The sequence below is a fragment of the Platichthys flesus genome, chromosome 1 (assembly GCF_949316205.1).
Source record: "Platichthys flesus chromosome 1, fPlaFle2.1, whole genome shotgun sequence".
Lineage (NCBI taxonomy): Eukaryota > Metazoa > Chordata > Actinopteri > Pleuronectiformes > Pleuronectidae > Platichthys > Platichthys flesus.
The window spans coordinates 29,426,700-29,443,057 of NC_084945.1; the positions used below are offsets into that span (position 1 = coordinate 29,426,700).

The 16,358-nt window shown below is 39.4% G+C and overlaps 2 protein-coding genes across 2 annotated transcripts in view; both read right to left on the reverse strand.

The window, feature by feature from the left end:
* LOC133955921 (ADAMTS-like protein 3) lies at positions 1 to 11,559 on the reverse strand. The gene is made up of 8 exons (XM_062390905.1): positions 10,799 to 11,559; positions 10,518 to 10,643; positions 9,474 to 9,722; positions 5,317 to 5,500; positions 3,725 to 3,929; positions 3,535 to 3,638; positions 2,642 to 2,856; positions 1 to 1,790 (listed from the first exon to the last, which is right to left on the reverse strand). The coding sequence occupies exons 2-8, from the start codon at positions 10,573 to 10,575 to the stop codon at positions 1,672 to 1,674; spliced, it is 1,134 nt and encodes a 377-aa protein (XP_062246889.1). The 5' UTR covers positions 10,576 to 10,643; positions 10,799 to 11,559; the 3' UTR covers positions 1 to 1,671.
* A 1,010-nt stretch (positions 11,560 to 12,569) lies between these two features.
* Positions 12,570 to 16,358, reverse strand: part of LOC133955895 (ADAMTS-like protein 3) — a 232,242-nt gene continuing 228,453 nt past the window's right edge. Inside the window, exons 23-24 of the mRNA XM_062390903.1 lie at positions 15,317 to 15,444; positions 12,570 to 13,778 (exon numbers count right to left, since the gene is read on the reverse strand). Coding sequence (XP_062246887.1) covers positions 13,630 to 13,778; positions 15,317 to 15,444 — 277 coding nt within the window. The 3' untranslated portion in view covers positions 12,570 to 13,629. The remainder of the gene's footprint in view (positions 13,779 to 15,316; positions 15,445 to 16,358) is intronic.

Below are 16,358 nucleotides of genomic sequence, written 5' to 3' on the forward strand. Positions count from 1 at the left end.
TCACTTGATATACGATATTGCACTTAGAACACAGTATATACAAGATATTTTACAATGCAGCACATCAGTATGATAACCACCACAAAGGTAACATGATCAGTCAAAATCAATGTTGTGCTGGTGCCTCTCGCTCCACAGTCCATTTCACCTCAATGAGTCGACTTTTCTTCTCCTGTGATACTGAAATTATTTTACAAACGCCCTGTACCGTCAGCGCTGAGAGTCATAGTTTGATGATTATGAAGATATGAATTCATGCTTTCACAACTGAAACTCCAGCACTGAAACTCTAGATGTCTTGTGTGACATCTAATTAATGTCACACAAGAATCACACCCATCACTCAAGTGAATGGTCTTTCAGGACTTATATCCTAAATTCTATTTTACATACATGACTGGAAATTGCAGACATTAAACAAGACTTCCCCTGCTTCATTGTGTGAATGTAGGGGTTTCAATCGGCCAGTACTTCCAGGAATTCTGTTTATACTTTAGATCGTTTGACGACTGGTCTGCCCTTAACCCAACCATCTCTACTTGGATGTCCAAACTTAACCAGTTTTGCCTCAGATGCTCCATTGTCTCCTGGATTCTCATGTCACGTTGTGGCATGGGGCTCCATTGCTATACAAATATAAAAACAATTGACCTCCACAAAAAGTGTCAGAACAAACAGTTAAAAAACATTGACACTAAAAAAGCAACAGAATCGTTCAGCATCAACATATCTACTGGGGATGGGTTTGATTTTACAGATAGATATGGTTTGACACTGTATTTTAGACTGAAGTCACCAATATCTGCTTTTGAAGAGATGTTTTTGTGTCTGTAATTTCAGAAGAACAACCAACTTTGAACTGGTCCGGAATGAAAAGCCTTTGAAATACATTTAATTATTTTAGGGTTAGCAGCTCTTAAAAGTAAGGTGAACCTAACTTATAGTCTGGAAAGTCAGGGATATAGATTAAAGGAGTTTTTTTCAAAGTTTGAGACTGTGGGTCTCACCTCAGAGAAAGTGTTCCCAGATGTCTGTAATTTTTTCACTGAGTTAAAGAAAATGACCAAACTATAAAAAAAAACATGAACCGATTTGTAAAAGAACAGAATTCCCCTTTAACAGTTTATATTAATCATTTTATATATTTTTTTGGAACAATTGCATGAATAAATAGTTTGATGAAATAAATGAGACTGCAAGTTTTCTAGGCTGTTTTGACGTACGTGCTGATATGATGCCCCTCACATATCAGCAGTGGCTGACACAACTGGTGAGTGGGGCAATATTGGCAAAGCAATACATCAGTTTGAGAGCAAACTGACACAATGAGAACAGTGATACATGTTATGCAATAAAAATTATATTCCTTTTTGGCCTAGCCATATTTTTTGACTGTCACAAGCAATAAAATGTTCTGTTTTTGCTGGAAAGTCCAAAATGTCCATTTGATCCACATAATGACCACTTGTCTCTATTGGATGTTGGGTCCAGATCAGAAAATGAAGCCCCCTGGTCCTTCCAGGCCTTTTGAGGCTCCGTCCAGTTTCCTTTTAGGACGTTAGTGAACTGAACTAAGACTTGTCCTGTTTCCATACAGCTTGTGCTGCTCTTGAAGCATCCACTCACAGGTCCTTCCAGTCTTTGCTGTGTGGTTACAAACTCTCACTGCCACTAGGTGGAGTCAGCGTCCTGTGAACATGACCCACAGCATCTATGTTTGTACATGTCCAGGAAACACAGCTTAAGACTCTTCACCACACTGCAGTACTGGGTTGTGTCCTGGCATTCGCCTGCATGAGAAAATAAAACACTGCATGTACTCACTAAAGAACAACAAAAACATGTCAACACAAAGTTCAGACATTTTTTCATTCATTAGGGTAACAGAAAGTGATATGAAACTTGTTTTCTTTAGAAGTTACATTTAGGCAGATGTTTTCTTGGGTTTCCTTCTAGAAACATTACATGAACTACTCCCTGTACCAACCAGTGATGGAGGGTAATTAAGTAGATATACCAAAGTACTTTACTTAACTACACGTCATCAGGTAAATGTATCCCTACTAATGAGATATAGTGCTTGTATTCCAGAACATTTCATTTGCATTCAGGTTGCCTAATCAAATCCAGTGTTGGTTATAGGGAGAATATAGATTTGTTAGTACACCTCCAATCACCTTAAATTAAATCCTCCATAGTACTACAACTACATAACTGAAGTAAAAGTCTCTAACATTTGCTGGTATAACACCTGCTAACACATACTGGTAGTTGGTAACCTACATTTTGCAGAAGACCTTCACACGTACAACAAGGGATATTCAATATCTTGTCCTATATTCCAAAAATGTTTTGTCAGTGCATACCATAGCTTACTTACAAATTTGCCTGAAAGAAAGATTTAAATAAATAATAAAGAGCATTCGCTTGTCTTTAAATTAATCTATTCAAGGAAAACTCCTCAACTGATGTATATTTGTTTATTACAATTTCATAAAAATAGGTTAATTCCTAAATCTCTGAACTAACATGTAAAGGAGCATCAACACTGCTGACTGTTTCAACACACACACACACAGACACAGACACAGACACAAAATCACAAACACACACAGACAAAAAAATACACATAAACACTTACTCCCAAAGGTTGAGGTGTTGCAATGCTGCCAGGTGGAGGGCCGCTGGAGCCAGGCGCAGTGCTGGTCAGCCAACACCTTGCTACTCCTTCGGTGAACACAGTCCACCCTGCGTGATTGAAAGCCACTTCCACAGACCACAGTGCACGCCCGCCATGCACCTGGATGCCATTGGACATCACATAGGTCTGAGGAACAGTTCCGTACTGAAACAGGCCTGAAAGAGAAACTTCTTTTTAAAATATATTTAATGATATGCAATTAATGCTGTAGCAGTTTTGCACTCCACTATCTCCAGGGGCCTATTTAAAAAAACAGGTAAATTGTATTATCTGTTGGACTATAGTAAAACCTAGAATATCCTTTTTTTTATGTCAGATAGCTCAATTAAACCAGGAGCCAGAATTGCCAAGATAGAAGCTTGACTCTTGTCTCATAAATTTGTGTCAGTTTTAGCATGTGACATGGTCTGCAACCACATATTGTGGATATGTCTTCCAGGACGGCTTCACATCTTTCTTCCAAGTTCGTCCTTAAATATATTCACATGCTCATATTTACAACAAATTAATATGACCAGGCGGAGGGGCAATTGCAGCCTGCTCTGATGGACATAGTGGAATATCTGATGTGCTGATTTATGATGGACTTTTGATAGAAAAGTATCTATTCAGCCTTGCACTTTCCCCCTGTCCTCAGTCTTTATGCTAAGCTGAGATAACCATATATATTACATGTGATGGCTTGTAATTTCTAACTCCGTACTTTCCTTTGAATGCAATTGGAGCTCAGATGGCAAGGCTCCAGTGAAAATATAATTTACCAACCAGCTTTATGAGAAAAATGTCCCGATATATACTGTCATAGTATTTTCATTGTATTTGAAAGTGTGTACCTGTCCCTCGGATCGCAGCCTGTGAACAAGGAGCCATTGGCATGTTGGCAGATGACGGATCTCTTCTGAACAGTGGTGGTGGGCCCCAAACACCTGCCTGAACACTGAAATGGAATAAAGTGGAGTTTAGCCTAAACATTGCACTTGAATTTGAAGTGTGTTTCATGCACATTGTCTGATTAAATTGTACCTTTCCCCATGGACTAGTAATCCAGGTGGGGCAGTTATTAGCAGTGCAAGGCTCCGTGCCTGTGGGCCGGGTCATCCTCTCACAGGCAGCTGCTGACAGGGTCCTCACTGCACCTCTGGCATCCTGCTGCTGACAGGTGATCTGCCTCTGTTTCCAGCCACTACCACATGAGGCCGAGCACTTGGACCACTCTGATACCAGCCATCTGATAGGATGGCAAAGATCAAAGTATACAGATTCATGTTTCAAAATGAGCAATAGCAGAAACAATTTAATATATTTGTTAACACAACAGTAACATAATTTCAAATATTCACTCTTTATAGCTCAGTTTTGGTCTACACTAACTCCACCAAAGCCAATTTCTGTTTTAGAGGGGATGGGGGGGAGGGTGGGTGTAACCAACACAGGATCTGTAGTCTCAGGGTGTCTTTAATATCATGACCTTAACTAACTTCTACTGCCGGAGTTATACTAAATCATGCCTGGATCAAAACAGTCATGTGACACTGGCAGTAGGAAGACGATACAATTTGTGTTTTAAGTAATATTTACAAAATATATCGCTTGCTGTAGCTTTGAAAGATTATAATTATTATTGGTTTCCTGAACTATGATTAACATTACACTTCGTCAGTGTGTGTTGTGATCAGAGCCTCTCTGTTCTTTGTTTTGGTGGGTGGTCCTGGTGTGAATTCATGTTCATATTAGAACATGAATCTAGTGGCTCTCTCTAAGGTTTTGCATTTCTCCCCTGTTAAAGGGGCGTAGCCCTTAACTCTCACTCTAGTTGAGGGTTAAGGGCAGTGGATATTTTACCCTGTTAAGCCCTCTGAGGAAAGTTGTGATCTTGAAAAAATTAAGATAGATTAAAAAACTAGGAACTAATGTACCGACAAGACATGACATAATTGGATTGTGAGATTTGGCCATTTGCTTGAAAGAAACTTTAAGGCATTGTAGTTCATTGTTGTTTTTATTATATTTTGTCGAATATGATAATAATAATATATTTGCTGAGATGTTCTCAGCCGTCAGGGGCAATTTAGGGGTTCAGTGTCTTTCCCAAGGACACTTAGGTGTGCAAAATGGAGCCAGGGTTCAAATCGATCTCCTGAGTAAAGTGTGTGGGTATGAGTGGGAATAACGATGATCTGGTGGTTAAAATAGTCTGTTTGGGTATAATTTGACTAACCTTCAAGTTCGTATGAGACCTTTGATTGCCCTGCTGGACCTGTTTTCAGAGGTGGTGTTGTTTTCATTGATCTCATTTATATTGGTGGGTGCCATGCTATTATAACTCAACCTTTGGTTAGACATAATTCAATAAACAAAACTCAAGTTGTGATAAATCCTAATTAGCTATCATAATATATGACATACTAAGAAGCTACCGTGCTCATTGAGCTAAGATCAGAGTTCAGAAGTGTATCATTGCATTTTTTCTTCATTACATTGGAATACATATTTCATTTAATCTCCATCATCTCTTAATAACCCATACTTGCTGTACCAAGGGCTGCCTCTGCATATGACCTAATCAGATGATCTGCATCCAGAAATCCGGGACACCCTTTAAACTTCTTTTGTACCTGGGGGTGCAGTCATGTCTGTTGCAGGGGACCAGGGAGGTGATGGGCTTTGGTATGTGGTGACACATGGTGGGCTGCACCTCCTTTCCATTTGGTGTGACACATTGAATCCTTCGCAGCCAAGTGCCTCTGTTCCCACAGGAAGCACTGCATGTGGTCCAGTCTCCAAAACGCCAGCCTATATCTTTGGAACCATATAAAAGAGAATATTTCAGAAAACCTTAGGAGACAGCTTCTACCATCATTTGAGGATTTTCAAAACTAAGTGTCTCAATATTTCATTTCTGATTAAGAAATGCCCAACATAAAGGTAAGAAACTGCCTGAGGCACAGCAGCGACAACCCACAGAGGCATTGCTCTATTCATCCATCCATTCATCCATCCATCCTACTGCACTCTCCATCTTCCGTCTCCTGTCAATGTTATGAGCTTGTGCTTTAAAACAGCTGCTTCTGTTGTGTGAAGCCCTCAAGGAAATATTACTTTGCAAAAGATGGGACAAATTTTTAATGAACCCATGTGGATTGCTCAGGTATATGATATGAATAGAGTGTAAAATTACACTTTCATCACTTAAATTAATAATACAGCAAATATATCAAATTATCCATAAGTTTGATTTAGCACAAAGTGCTGCTAATATTTCCTCATGATGATATGGATAGAAATAAATTTGCTGCAGTGATACCCGGTGAAACTTTCCATTTCCTGATCACATGGAGCAACAGACACACTACAGAACTGTCCACTAGAGGCCTTGATAAAGTGTTGTTTATTTTACAGTGTTTGCATTGCAGTAGCATTCTTGATGGCATTTACATTTTATGTTTCTCGTGGTATAAAAGCTTCACATAGCAGAATCATGACGATGGGAAAGTGAAACAAACTGATGTGTTAAATTCATGTTTATTGCCCTAAATGTCAATATTTAGCTTTTTGAAAATATAATTTGAATCATCGATGAGTAAATTCGTCATCGACTATTTTTGTCATCGATTTTTTAGCTCTGATGTTGTCAATTACAACTACAGCATGTTTACAACAATGACCATTTTCACAACAACGTCAGTTTGAGGTTCTGAGTAATGAGTCGAGCTTCCCGGTCTTTGTGCAGCAGCGGTGGTGCAGCTTCAGTATTCTGTGGACTGAGTCATGACCAAGATTTCCCCCAGAAAGTCAGACAATTATCTAAAAAAAACAGCCCATCACAGGTCAGATTTGACAGGGATACAGAGAAAACTACAGATTGATATATGCATGAATCTACTCAACATTAAGCAGTCTTAGTTTCTGAAATGTGTTGAACTAAATTCATGGTGTTAGCATCATGTTTCTCTTCCAATTATAAGATTTGGTCCCTCAGTTGGTGCGTCGTTGAGTGGAAAGAACCCTTTCAAAACATGAAGTGGTTCTTGAGGAAATCTGAAGATTTTTGGGTTTGAGGCACAGCAGAAAAATGTACACTACCACTGTCACAGGAAAGTGGTCACACATCAGCCATATGGGGGTCACTACAGTCCCTGTATTGTTTGTAAATGATAACTTTGAGCACATCTGCCACTCCTTTCTAACAGCTGAAGGGAATCATTCCTCTCAAGTCTCACGTTTTAGACAAGACTAAAGTGTCTAAGGGGCTGTCACACAGTCAAAGGGATTAAAAGTGCAACGGAAGTTCACAGATAAAGTGCCACCGCATGCTGGACCACTTGTCATAGCTTCAGCTGCTTTGCTCCTGACAGCCCTTTCTACCCAAGGTTCACTGGTGTAGGGTAGATGAAGTAGGAGCAGCAGATTTGACTTTGGTGTAGAGTCACCTTTTTCTTATCCAGAACTGAGAGTGGCTGATCAACAGAGCAGTGTGGTGAGTGGAAGAGGAAGGCAAAGAAACAAAGAGTGCAGATCAGACAAAGACAAAAGTGTGAAAATACTATACGATGCAGCAAAAACTGCTTATTTGAATGTATTCTTATACTGTTCAGTAAAAGATTAAATGTTTCCAATATTTTCAAATAAACCAGTGATTCATATTAAAAAAAAATACTTTCCTAATGTTTAGAAAAACCTAAAAGCTTTTTGGACCAGCCCCCTCTGCTGCTCTTAAAATATTGTCATTACAAACTGGATGGACATCAACATGGATACCTGTGACAAATCAAACGTACAGGATCAATAAGAACCTACCTAAATGTCAGGGGAAATTATTTGTAACTTTGTTTTATTCTGGGTTTTACAATTGGTATGGGTTATCAAGGGGACCAAGTTATACAGGAAAACTAGATAACTGAAGGCATCTACGAATGACTGTTACTCATTAGTCAAACGTGAAACATTGTAGATGCAAAAAACAGCTACAGATGAAAATCAAACCAAGACACAACTCAGTGTAGTACAAATGAGACACGGTCTACAGTACATGCCATCAAACCCAAATCTTTGATACAAAATGTTTTCAGAGCTTCAGTGACTGTGACATGTCAAACGCTTATCTTGTTAATCTTTTCAGCCACAAAGGCAAATATGCAGATTCTCTTGTCTTCCTTCAAACAACTTTGCTTCATTCAACTTTGCTGCATTTAAAGGCATTCATATGAGAATTAAGTGAACGGAGCACCTACTGCTGAAGAGGAGATCGTCTCAAATTGTCCTCTGATGTAAACAGATGATGATTCAGATTATATTTGCTGTAACTGGCACAAGTAGGCAAATCATTCGAATATGTTGTGGTGTGAAGAATATTAATGTGGATGTGAATGAGTCAGTTCATTAGACTTTAGCCTGCAAGAAACCTCATCACAGGTTTGCTCCAGACTTTGTGTGTTCCCACGGTCATTGAGACAATCGAACGAGACAACGTCAATGACTTATCAACTAGCAAATCCAAATAGAAATGTCAGCCTCTAGATTACTATTCAACATTCAGCAGATTATTTATGTATATTATGAATCCTTTGCTGTCTCCTCGCTCTGAGCTGAGTTTCCCAGAGACTCCATTCAGGGCACAATGCATGGCAGTGGGTATACTGGTAGGATAAATGATGTGTAGTGGTTTAATTGTGGCTCCAGTCAACAAGTAACTTTTGTGGAATAGGCTCCCTCTGCTGTCACATAAGCTTCAGGTCATATCTATCGTCCTATTTGATGCAGAGATACTACGCAGGATGCCCTTTTCTTTCTTCTTTAAAACATTTGTCCAACCATTTTAAAAATAATAAGAATCACCCTCTCTGTCACAGTCAAATGTATCAGACGGGACAATTTTACAATCCTTGGCAGGCAGAAGTCGGCATGAACTCTGAAGATGCCTCTTTCACTGCATGTTCACAACAAACATACCGCTCTCAGCTCACTCACTATCTCTTCTCTATGAGACCATGATTATGTCCTTATTGAACACATCACTGCTTCCTGTATACACCCAGCTCATTACTACTGTAGGAGACATTTGCATTGGTTGGTTTCTTTTTATTGCATGTTACTCCTTGTTTTTTTTGTGTTCTCACTAACTTTAACAATGCTTCATATTAAAACTCTTTTTTGGTCAGTTTAATCATCACATTCACTGAGACACACTCAAATGTCCAAAAATGTCACCCACACAGACATTCGGATACGTTAGTTGTTTACCTTAAATGAATTTCACCTTCATATTTAGTTCATAGGTAGGCTCAGCATTAACCTCTTTTTATTTGGTCAGGCAGCTGCTAATTTACTTCAAGTCACATTAGTTTGTCTTGGTAACCCAATGCTTGTAATGGAGACATTGGGTATTTTGGTAATTATCTCACCTTATTATTATCACTCTTTCTACGTCAAACCCTTCACAAAAGATATTGAGGGGCTACATTTTTAATCAGAATGTCATCTCATGGTTAGTAAATTATTTAGTATTATGAGCGGTGGTCTTTCCTTGACAGAATGTTTAATACAAATATTATCGTGATGCTTTTTTTGAACCACAACAGCACCACACTAGAAACAGTCACAGTCTATAAGCTCATATTGTATGCTACACTTACCTATGTTATGTGCTTACACTTCATCATTGGGACTATTATAAACTATCATTCGTGATATTAAATCCAAGTATTTCATTGGAAAGCAACGGTTTACACGAGCACAGACACCACATATACATACACGACTACCTGAGGCTCACCTTCAGAGTGAATGTATATCCAGGCATACAGCATTTGTTTGGTACTGTTGATGAATGTTTGGCATTGGTACCGGCCTGAGAACTTCACATGGAGGCTGTTGACCTCAAGGACACGGCCCCCCACCAACATCCTGTACTGCAGGCCAAGACCAGGACCCTGGGACTGGGCAGGACGTGGAACCTCCTTCAGGGTCTGGTTGTTGTGGTCCCAGCGAACTGGCAGTTTGTGGTCAGGAAGTACTGGACAACCTTTTTCAAACACACAAGCAGGCTGAATTTCAATGGACTGATGAAATTATGAAGGGGGACGCCACATATTTCACACATCAAGGTCTGTTTCCAGGTGCTTGGGTGAACTACAGCAAAAACAAAGTGAAAACGGTTGGATATAGCCTATTGATAGTTTCGAGGAATCTTATATATTCTGGCTCAAGAGGACAAATTGCATTTTAGATTATTATTATAGATTTTATATAAATAAAAATATCAATGAGGCAGGGTGGCTGTGGATCAGCCAACCAGAAGGTTGGTGGTTTGATCCCTAGTCTGTACTCTGAGTGTGACCTCAGACAGCACACTGTACCCCAAGTTGCATGTGTGCACGAATGCATAAATGCGACTTCTACTGTGAAGGGCTTTAAGTGGCTGATGAGACACTATATAAATACAGTCCATTTACTATTGGGATTAAGATAAATGGTATTTGTCGATTAATATTTCTTGGTGATTAAATTTATAAATATATTAAAACAGAAATAGCATCCTCAGCTGAGCTGAATAGATGTGAGGTAGTAACCATGTGTCTTATAACAGCTTTATAATGTGAATGCACTTAAAAGGGGATTAAACACATAATGGAAAGAAACAAATTACCAGAGGTTAATTATATAATAAATTGGATATGTATGTTAGCATTTATTTATTTATGAGTGGTAAGACACCTTTGCTGTCTTGAAGGTGAAGGTGAATGTTATTCAGCTGATCTGCTTTTGTATGAGCATGCGGCAGTATAGATTGTGTAAGTATGTGTTTTTGTGCTTGTACCTATACGTAGAATGTCTCCAGGTTTGATAAAAACACTAGTTCCGCGGCGTGACGCCATGTGGACCCTTCTCCTGTTCAGCTCTCGTAAGACAGGAACAACCCTGCGCTCTCCAGCAGGATATAGAGCTGTGCACACGTACACATTCACATTAAAAAGTGAACACAACCAACATGTTACTTCAAATTGTATTATCTGATCATGTGTGTCTATGTGGCATGTTTTTGTATGAAGTTATATATGATGAGAAGATACTGTAAGCACAGTTTGTGTGTGAACCCACCATAGACCTGCAGCACGGTAGAAGCTATGGACCTTCCTAAGGTGTTATGGGCTATGCAGGAGTAGGTGCCTTGGTCGTGCAAAGATACGTTTCTGATCGACAGTGAGCCAGAGGGAAGGGAGACAGCACTGGAGTCCAACAATCCACGCTTCCCGTGCCATTTCACTGTGGGTGGAGGAACACCTGACAGATAGAGGGACCAATAAGACAAATCTGGGGAACACCTTAGACTACAGAGTGTAATTTACAGTGTTATCATTTATGGGGTATCAAAACACATGGACATAAGTATGTGAGTAGGTCGTAGAAGACAAGTGTTTAGGGAGTTATTTGTATGTTTGCCATCAAATTAGACAATAGTTCAGTGCCGCTTGACAAGGGCAACATGGACTCTGTCCCATAGGCTAAAATTATAGCAAGCTAGAAGGTGTAATACATGGAATGGAAAAGGCAAAAGATGAGGTTTTGAACAATTTCCTCCGACATTTTATAAAGTTACAAAGAAGACTGCCTCAAGATTTAAATGTGTCTACAATAGTCTTGACCCCATCTCTTTCATGACAAACACATGGGTGCTGAGATAAACAGAATTTGTGCTGGATGGGAAAATGACAACTGCCTCAGTCAGAAACCAGCAAAGATGCTGGCCCCCTAATTTGTGCTGAATGTAAGATAGGCTCTTCAATGACTAAAAGTATGACATATAAACCTCACCATCCAATGAAATAAACGTTACTTGTGATGGGACAAGCAAGGTTTCGCTGTCTCTTGAAATGTCAGCAGCTCCTAAAACTCTTAAACACAGAACATGTACAATTTCATTTCCATAAAATATATACAGTACTTGATGACATATATATAAACATATTATAATATATAAATTAAGATTTTTATTAAATTGATTTATAACTAATGCAATACTCAATAACAGGACTGAATGCATGGTTGGCACAAGGGAGCTGTGTAAGGGCAAGGCAGAAAAAGTGCTCTGAATTATCCTCTCTGCAGCATAGTCAGCATGACAACAAACTCAAAATAAGTAATGTCAGTGGATGCACAGTAAAGCCTGAAACATGCTTCTGCGACTGCGTCTGCGTCTTTTCACGCCGCTGTGGCGCAAGACTCGTTTTCATTCATGCTTCCCCAACCGTTGCGCGTCTTACAAAGCAATTCCGCGCCAGAACACTAGGCGGAGTAATGCTTTTTGTCGAAGACGACCTTAGAGACGCCTTCTTTCTTCTTCGTCGATTGTTTATTTACATAGCCACTGCGGCTCCTCGTAGCCTTTTTCTGGCGGACAAATCTGCCAGTCAGTGACAGGTTATACAAGTGATCATACTATCGGATATCTTCTGCCAAGTGCTCTTCTATTTGGTCCATATTCGTTCTTCTAAATCTTCCGTGATTTCTGCCGGTATTATGGGGGCATGAAACCGGAAATGCAGCTCCAGAAGGGATGTAGAGCAGACCAATCACACCCTTGCGGGCTGAGTGAGCTTGCGGAACTTTGCCGTAAATTTTAGAAAAGGGGGTCGACACCCGTCAGCACGTAAGGAGGGATACATAAGCACGTAAGGGACCCGGAAGGGCTCTTGCGCTTACGGGCCCGTGAAAACGCAGAAGCATGTTTCAGGCTTGAGTCTTACCTGAAGCTGCTATTGCTTAATGGGATGAATCTGAGCGGTAGAAGAAAACTTTGGCTGAACTTAATACACCTACATGTCACATCCAGTTCACTGCCAGAGTGATATCTTTTAGAGACTCTGTGAGTTGTTCCGGACTGATCATGTATGTCGTATTACATATGCCTTTCGCCACAGCTTTTCACAGGTTAACAAAGGTTTCTTTTAAGCATCGAAGTTGGCGGTTCAATCCCCATCTCCCCCATTCCCCTTGCCAAAGTGACTTCAGGCAAGGTAGGCTTCTGAACCCCAAATTGCTCCTGACTGCTGACATAGATGAACTGTACGAGCGGATGAATGGAAAAAACAATACTGTAAAGAGCTCCATACATCCTTCCCCGTTCTCTCATTAAGGTTGTGCTTTTTAATGTTTTCCCTCTCACAACTTCTCACTCCTACCAGTGGAGCATTTACAACAAAGGACTTTTTACACTTTTTTATTTTGATCGTAGGAGCTGGTTGCCCTTGATTGGAAATTGTGTTGACCAAATAGGTTTATTTTTCAGCTTGCCGGTTTGTGTAACTATTCACATTAGTATTTCTCCCAATGGCCTGAGCGGCACTGTTCCACTGAGCCCATTCACTTCTTAATGGGATGATGTCACACATAACAATTGCTTATAGGCTCTGAGCAAGTAGTGCAAATAGAAAACTTTCCTTGTTGATTCATTATTTACTAATCATAATAATTGACCCTGTCTACATTGTCCTGTCAAATTCATTTTGGTGATGCCATATTTTAATTTGTAGTACTGGGAGTAACCACTGGAACAAAATGGTAAAAAAGACTGAGTTGTTGAACTGTATCCAACTCTTAATACATCCAGAGTAAAAACACCCTCTGCGTTATCCACAGACGACAAAGTGTTTTTTCGTTGTAGGAACTGTTGGGTTTCTCTATAATTGTTAAGTTTTCAACCTTACTATGTAAAATGCCTTGATATACTTTTAACTACACACTTGGCACCAGTAGCATTAAGTGACCAGGTAAACAGGCCCATCAATATTAATATTATTTATGGATTTGCAATAGATTGGGGCTTGTTAACACTCCCTCTAAAATGAAAGTCCCCATGATGTTGTGTGACTGATGTGTGTTTCCTGCCTGTAGTCCTGCCGTCTTTCAGCCACAGACTTCACAATCCAGCGCTATGACCTACCAGTGACTGGGCAGTCCAGTATGAGGTTGGTGCCTGGCCGAACACTGACTCGTTCACCAACCACAGCCCTCAAGCTGTGTCCCAACACCAGCTCATGGTCTGAAACATTCCTCCATGACACTGCGATGGCCGGTGGCTCTGAAGGTCCACAGGGCAGAGAGAGAGCATCAATCAGTGGAGCAACAATGAAGGTGGAAATGTCATCTCCTTTTCAGTGCTATTGACATTCCTTTAAAGTCTTGTATTTTAAAGTCATTGTCTAACTGGAACCTTTAAGGTTAGTGACCACATCAACAAAAACAATGTAGTTTAATATTTGTATAAAGGGATATTTTCTTAGTAACTGTGGGTTAGCAGGAATATCTGTAGTATGGTCAGTCAGTCAGTGAGTCCGGACTATCTGGAAAACTAACATGATGGAGTGACATACAATTAGTTTGTGGTTACCAGAGCACAAATCAAAATCACTTTGTTCTTTTAACTTTTCATCTAGCATCATTATCTGGTCAAATTGATGGTTTCGGACTTAATCACTGTAATTCCAACAACATCCCATCCAGTTTCAGTTCAATGCTTTTCATCATGTTTCATTACGATTAACAATAGAGTAAGATGATGAACATGGGAAACATCATATTTGGTACTAATCATGTATCAGTTGACTGACTTATTATTATGCTATTTTCCAGCAAAGCAAGTTTATTCGTGCAGCACATTAAAAAAAAAAACACAGCTCAAAGTGCTCGACATAAATATATAAAAGGTTCTAAGTGAAAATGTGAAAGTACCATTAACAATACAAAAACGCATTTAAACAGAAAATAAAAAAGTTGTATGTACAATGAAAAAAACGAAAATAAATACACAATTTTACAGAAGAGTGCCGTGTAAGAGAAAGTCCCTATTTTAAAAGGATCAAGAGTAGCAGTAGATTTGATCCAGTTACATGGATTTATTTTTGTTAAACAGGAGGCAGATCTGTGGCAGATCTGTCACAGCCTACAGGAGGTAGGCTGATTTACACCAATGTTCTCTTGTAGTTGTTTGTGTGGTGGAGTTATCCTGTTTTAGAAAGAGCTAACATATGCATATTTCGTTGTATAACTGTACATAAATGATCAAACTTGTTCCCTCTGCGCAGATTAATTAAATGATCGATCTATCTTGGTATTGACACTGTCAACGATGCGAGCATGTCAGCATTCTGACATGCACATCGAGTTCCAAGCACTGTTGTGCAGCGCTGCCCCTTTGACTTTTAAAGGGAACTCATACAAGGTGCAATATTTTACTCTCAAGTGCAGGAAAATTATCAATCAGTTTAATCCACACTGATTCTGACATTGCTCAGAAACAGCTGTTATGTCAACAGCTTAGGAAAAAATGTTTTCATCAGGCTGAGTAACACAAGAAATTATATTACTATATTGACTTCAAATCTCAAATCATAGAAAAGAGGGTGCTGCTTGCCGTGAAGACCAACCTGTAATCCGCTCCTTGTGGATTGATCAATTTGTTAAAATGTAAATACTGCTACTTATTGCATGAAAAAAAAAAGAAGAGAATTGTATGTATGTAATGTATATCATTTTAAGTTTTCTTAAAATGTTGAGGGAATATTAAAATGTTGTCACAACGACAACTGAAACTTGAGTCCAGTAGAAGAAAGCACACACCTGCCACAAGTAGCTGAGACGTCTCTGAGTCTGAGCCATGCATGTTGGCAGCTGTGCACTTGTACTGGCCTCTGTCAGACACTCTGGGCTGAAGGATGTGAAGTCCTCCGGAGCTGTCCCACGAGACCCTGCAGACAGACAGAGAAAACATATTTGGTCTACCCAGCGGTTCTCAACAGATTAGAAGCTAAAAAGCTGCTCCCACTACTTTCTGAAAGAGACAGCTTAAACAGAGGGGGTCGCTGAGTGAAGGGATTCATATTTGGTCAGATACAGAAGGAAAAATAAACAAATAAACAGATGATTGTTTGCTCTTTACATCCTGCATCAACTGCAGAATTCTGTTTGAACAGTGGAGCACTACAACTGCAGCTACACTAGATGAGGTATTTTAGCGTTAATTCTATTTCAAGGGAGAGCACTCAATAACAATGAATTGTTATATGTCTGGTTTGTCTATAATTTCTATCTATTATAATGTGATGATACTCATCTAAATAATTGCTGATACACAGTGACATCACTGCAACAGCCAGGACAGATTAACCAGAAAGATAATTTAACACTGGCTTAACAACAAACAATTAAAAAAATAATAAAAACAGAGATGATAAGAAGTGAGATAAAATGGGTAACTGATTCTGCAAGTCTAATCTGCTCTGACAGGATGATCTCAGACTGTGTCATGGCTCGTAGAAGGATAAAAGATCTGAAATGTAGGAAGAAGCAGAGAACTCCTCTTTGACCTGACTTTAAATTTGATACACTACTGTTTCACATGAGTAGTTGTTCTTTCATAATTTATAGTATCTTGACATAATTTACAGGAGTTGGGTTTTGTATGCATTTAGATACCCCTGGCTTCACTTGTGGGAAATATCTGAAATACATGAGGTTATCTAGGTGTTCATACAAAGTATATATTTTGAATTATACCACTGTGGTTGTACGCCTCCACCAGCCAGTACCATTTCTATCTAATTAAAAACATTCCAGATTCATATACATATACCGTTTAACTTTGGGTCAGCAAGTCAACAAA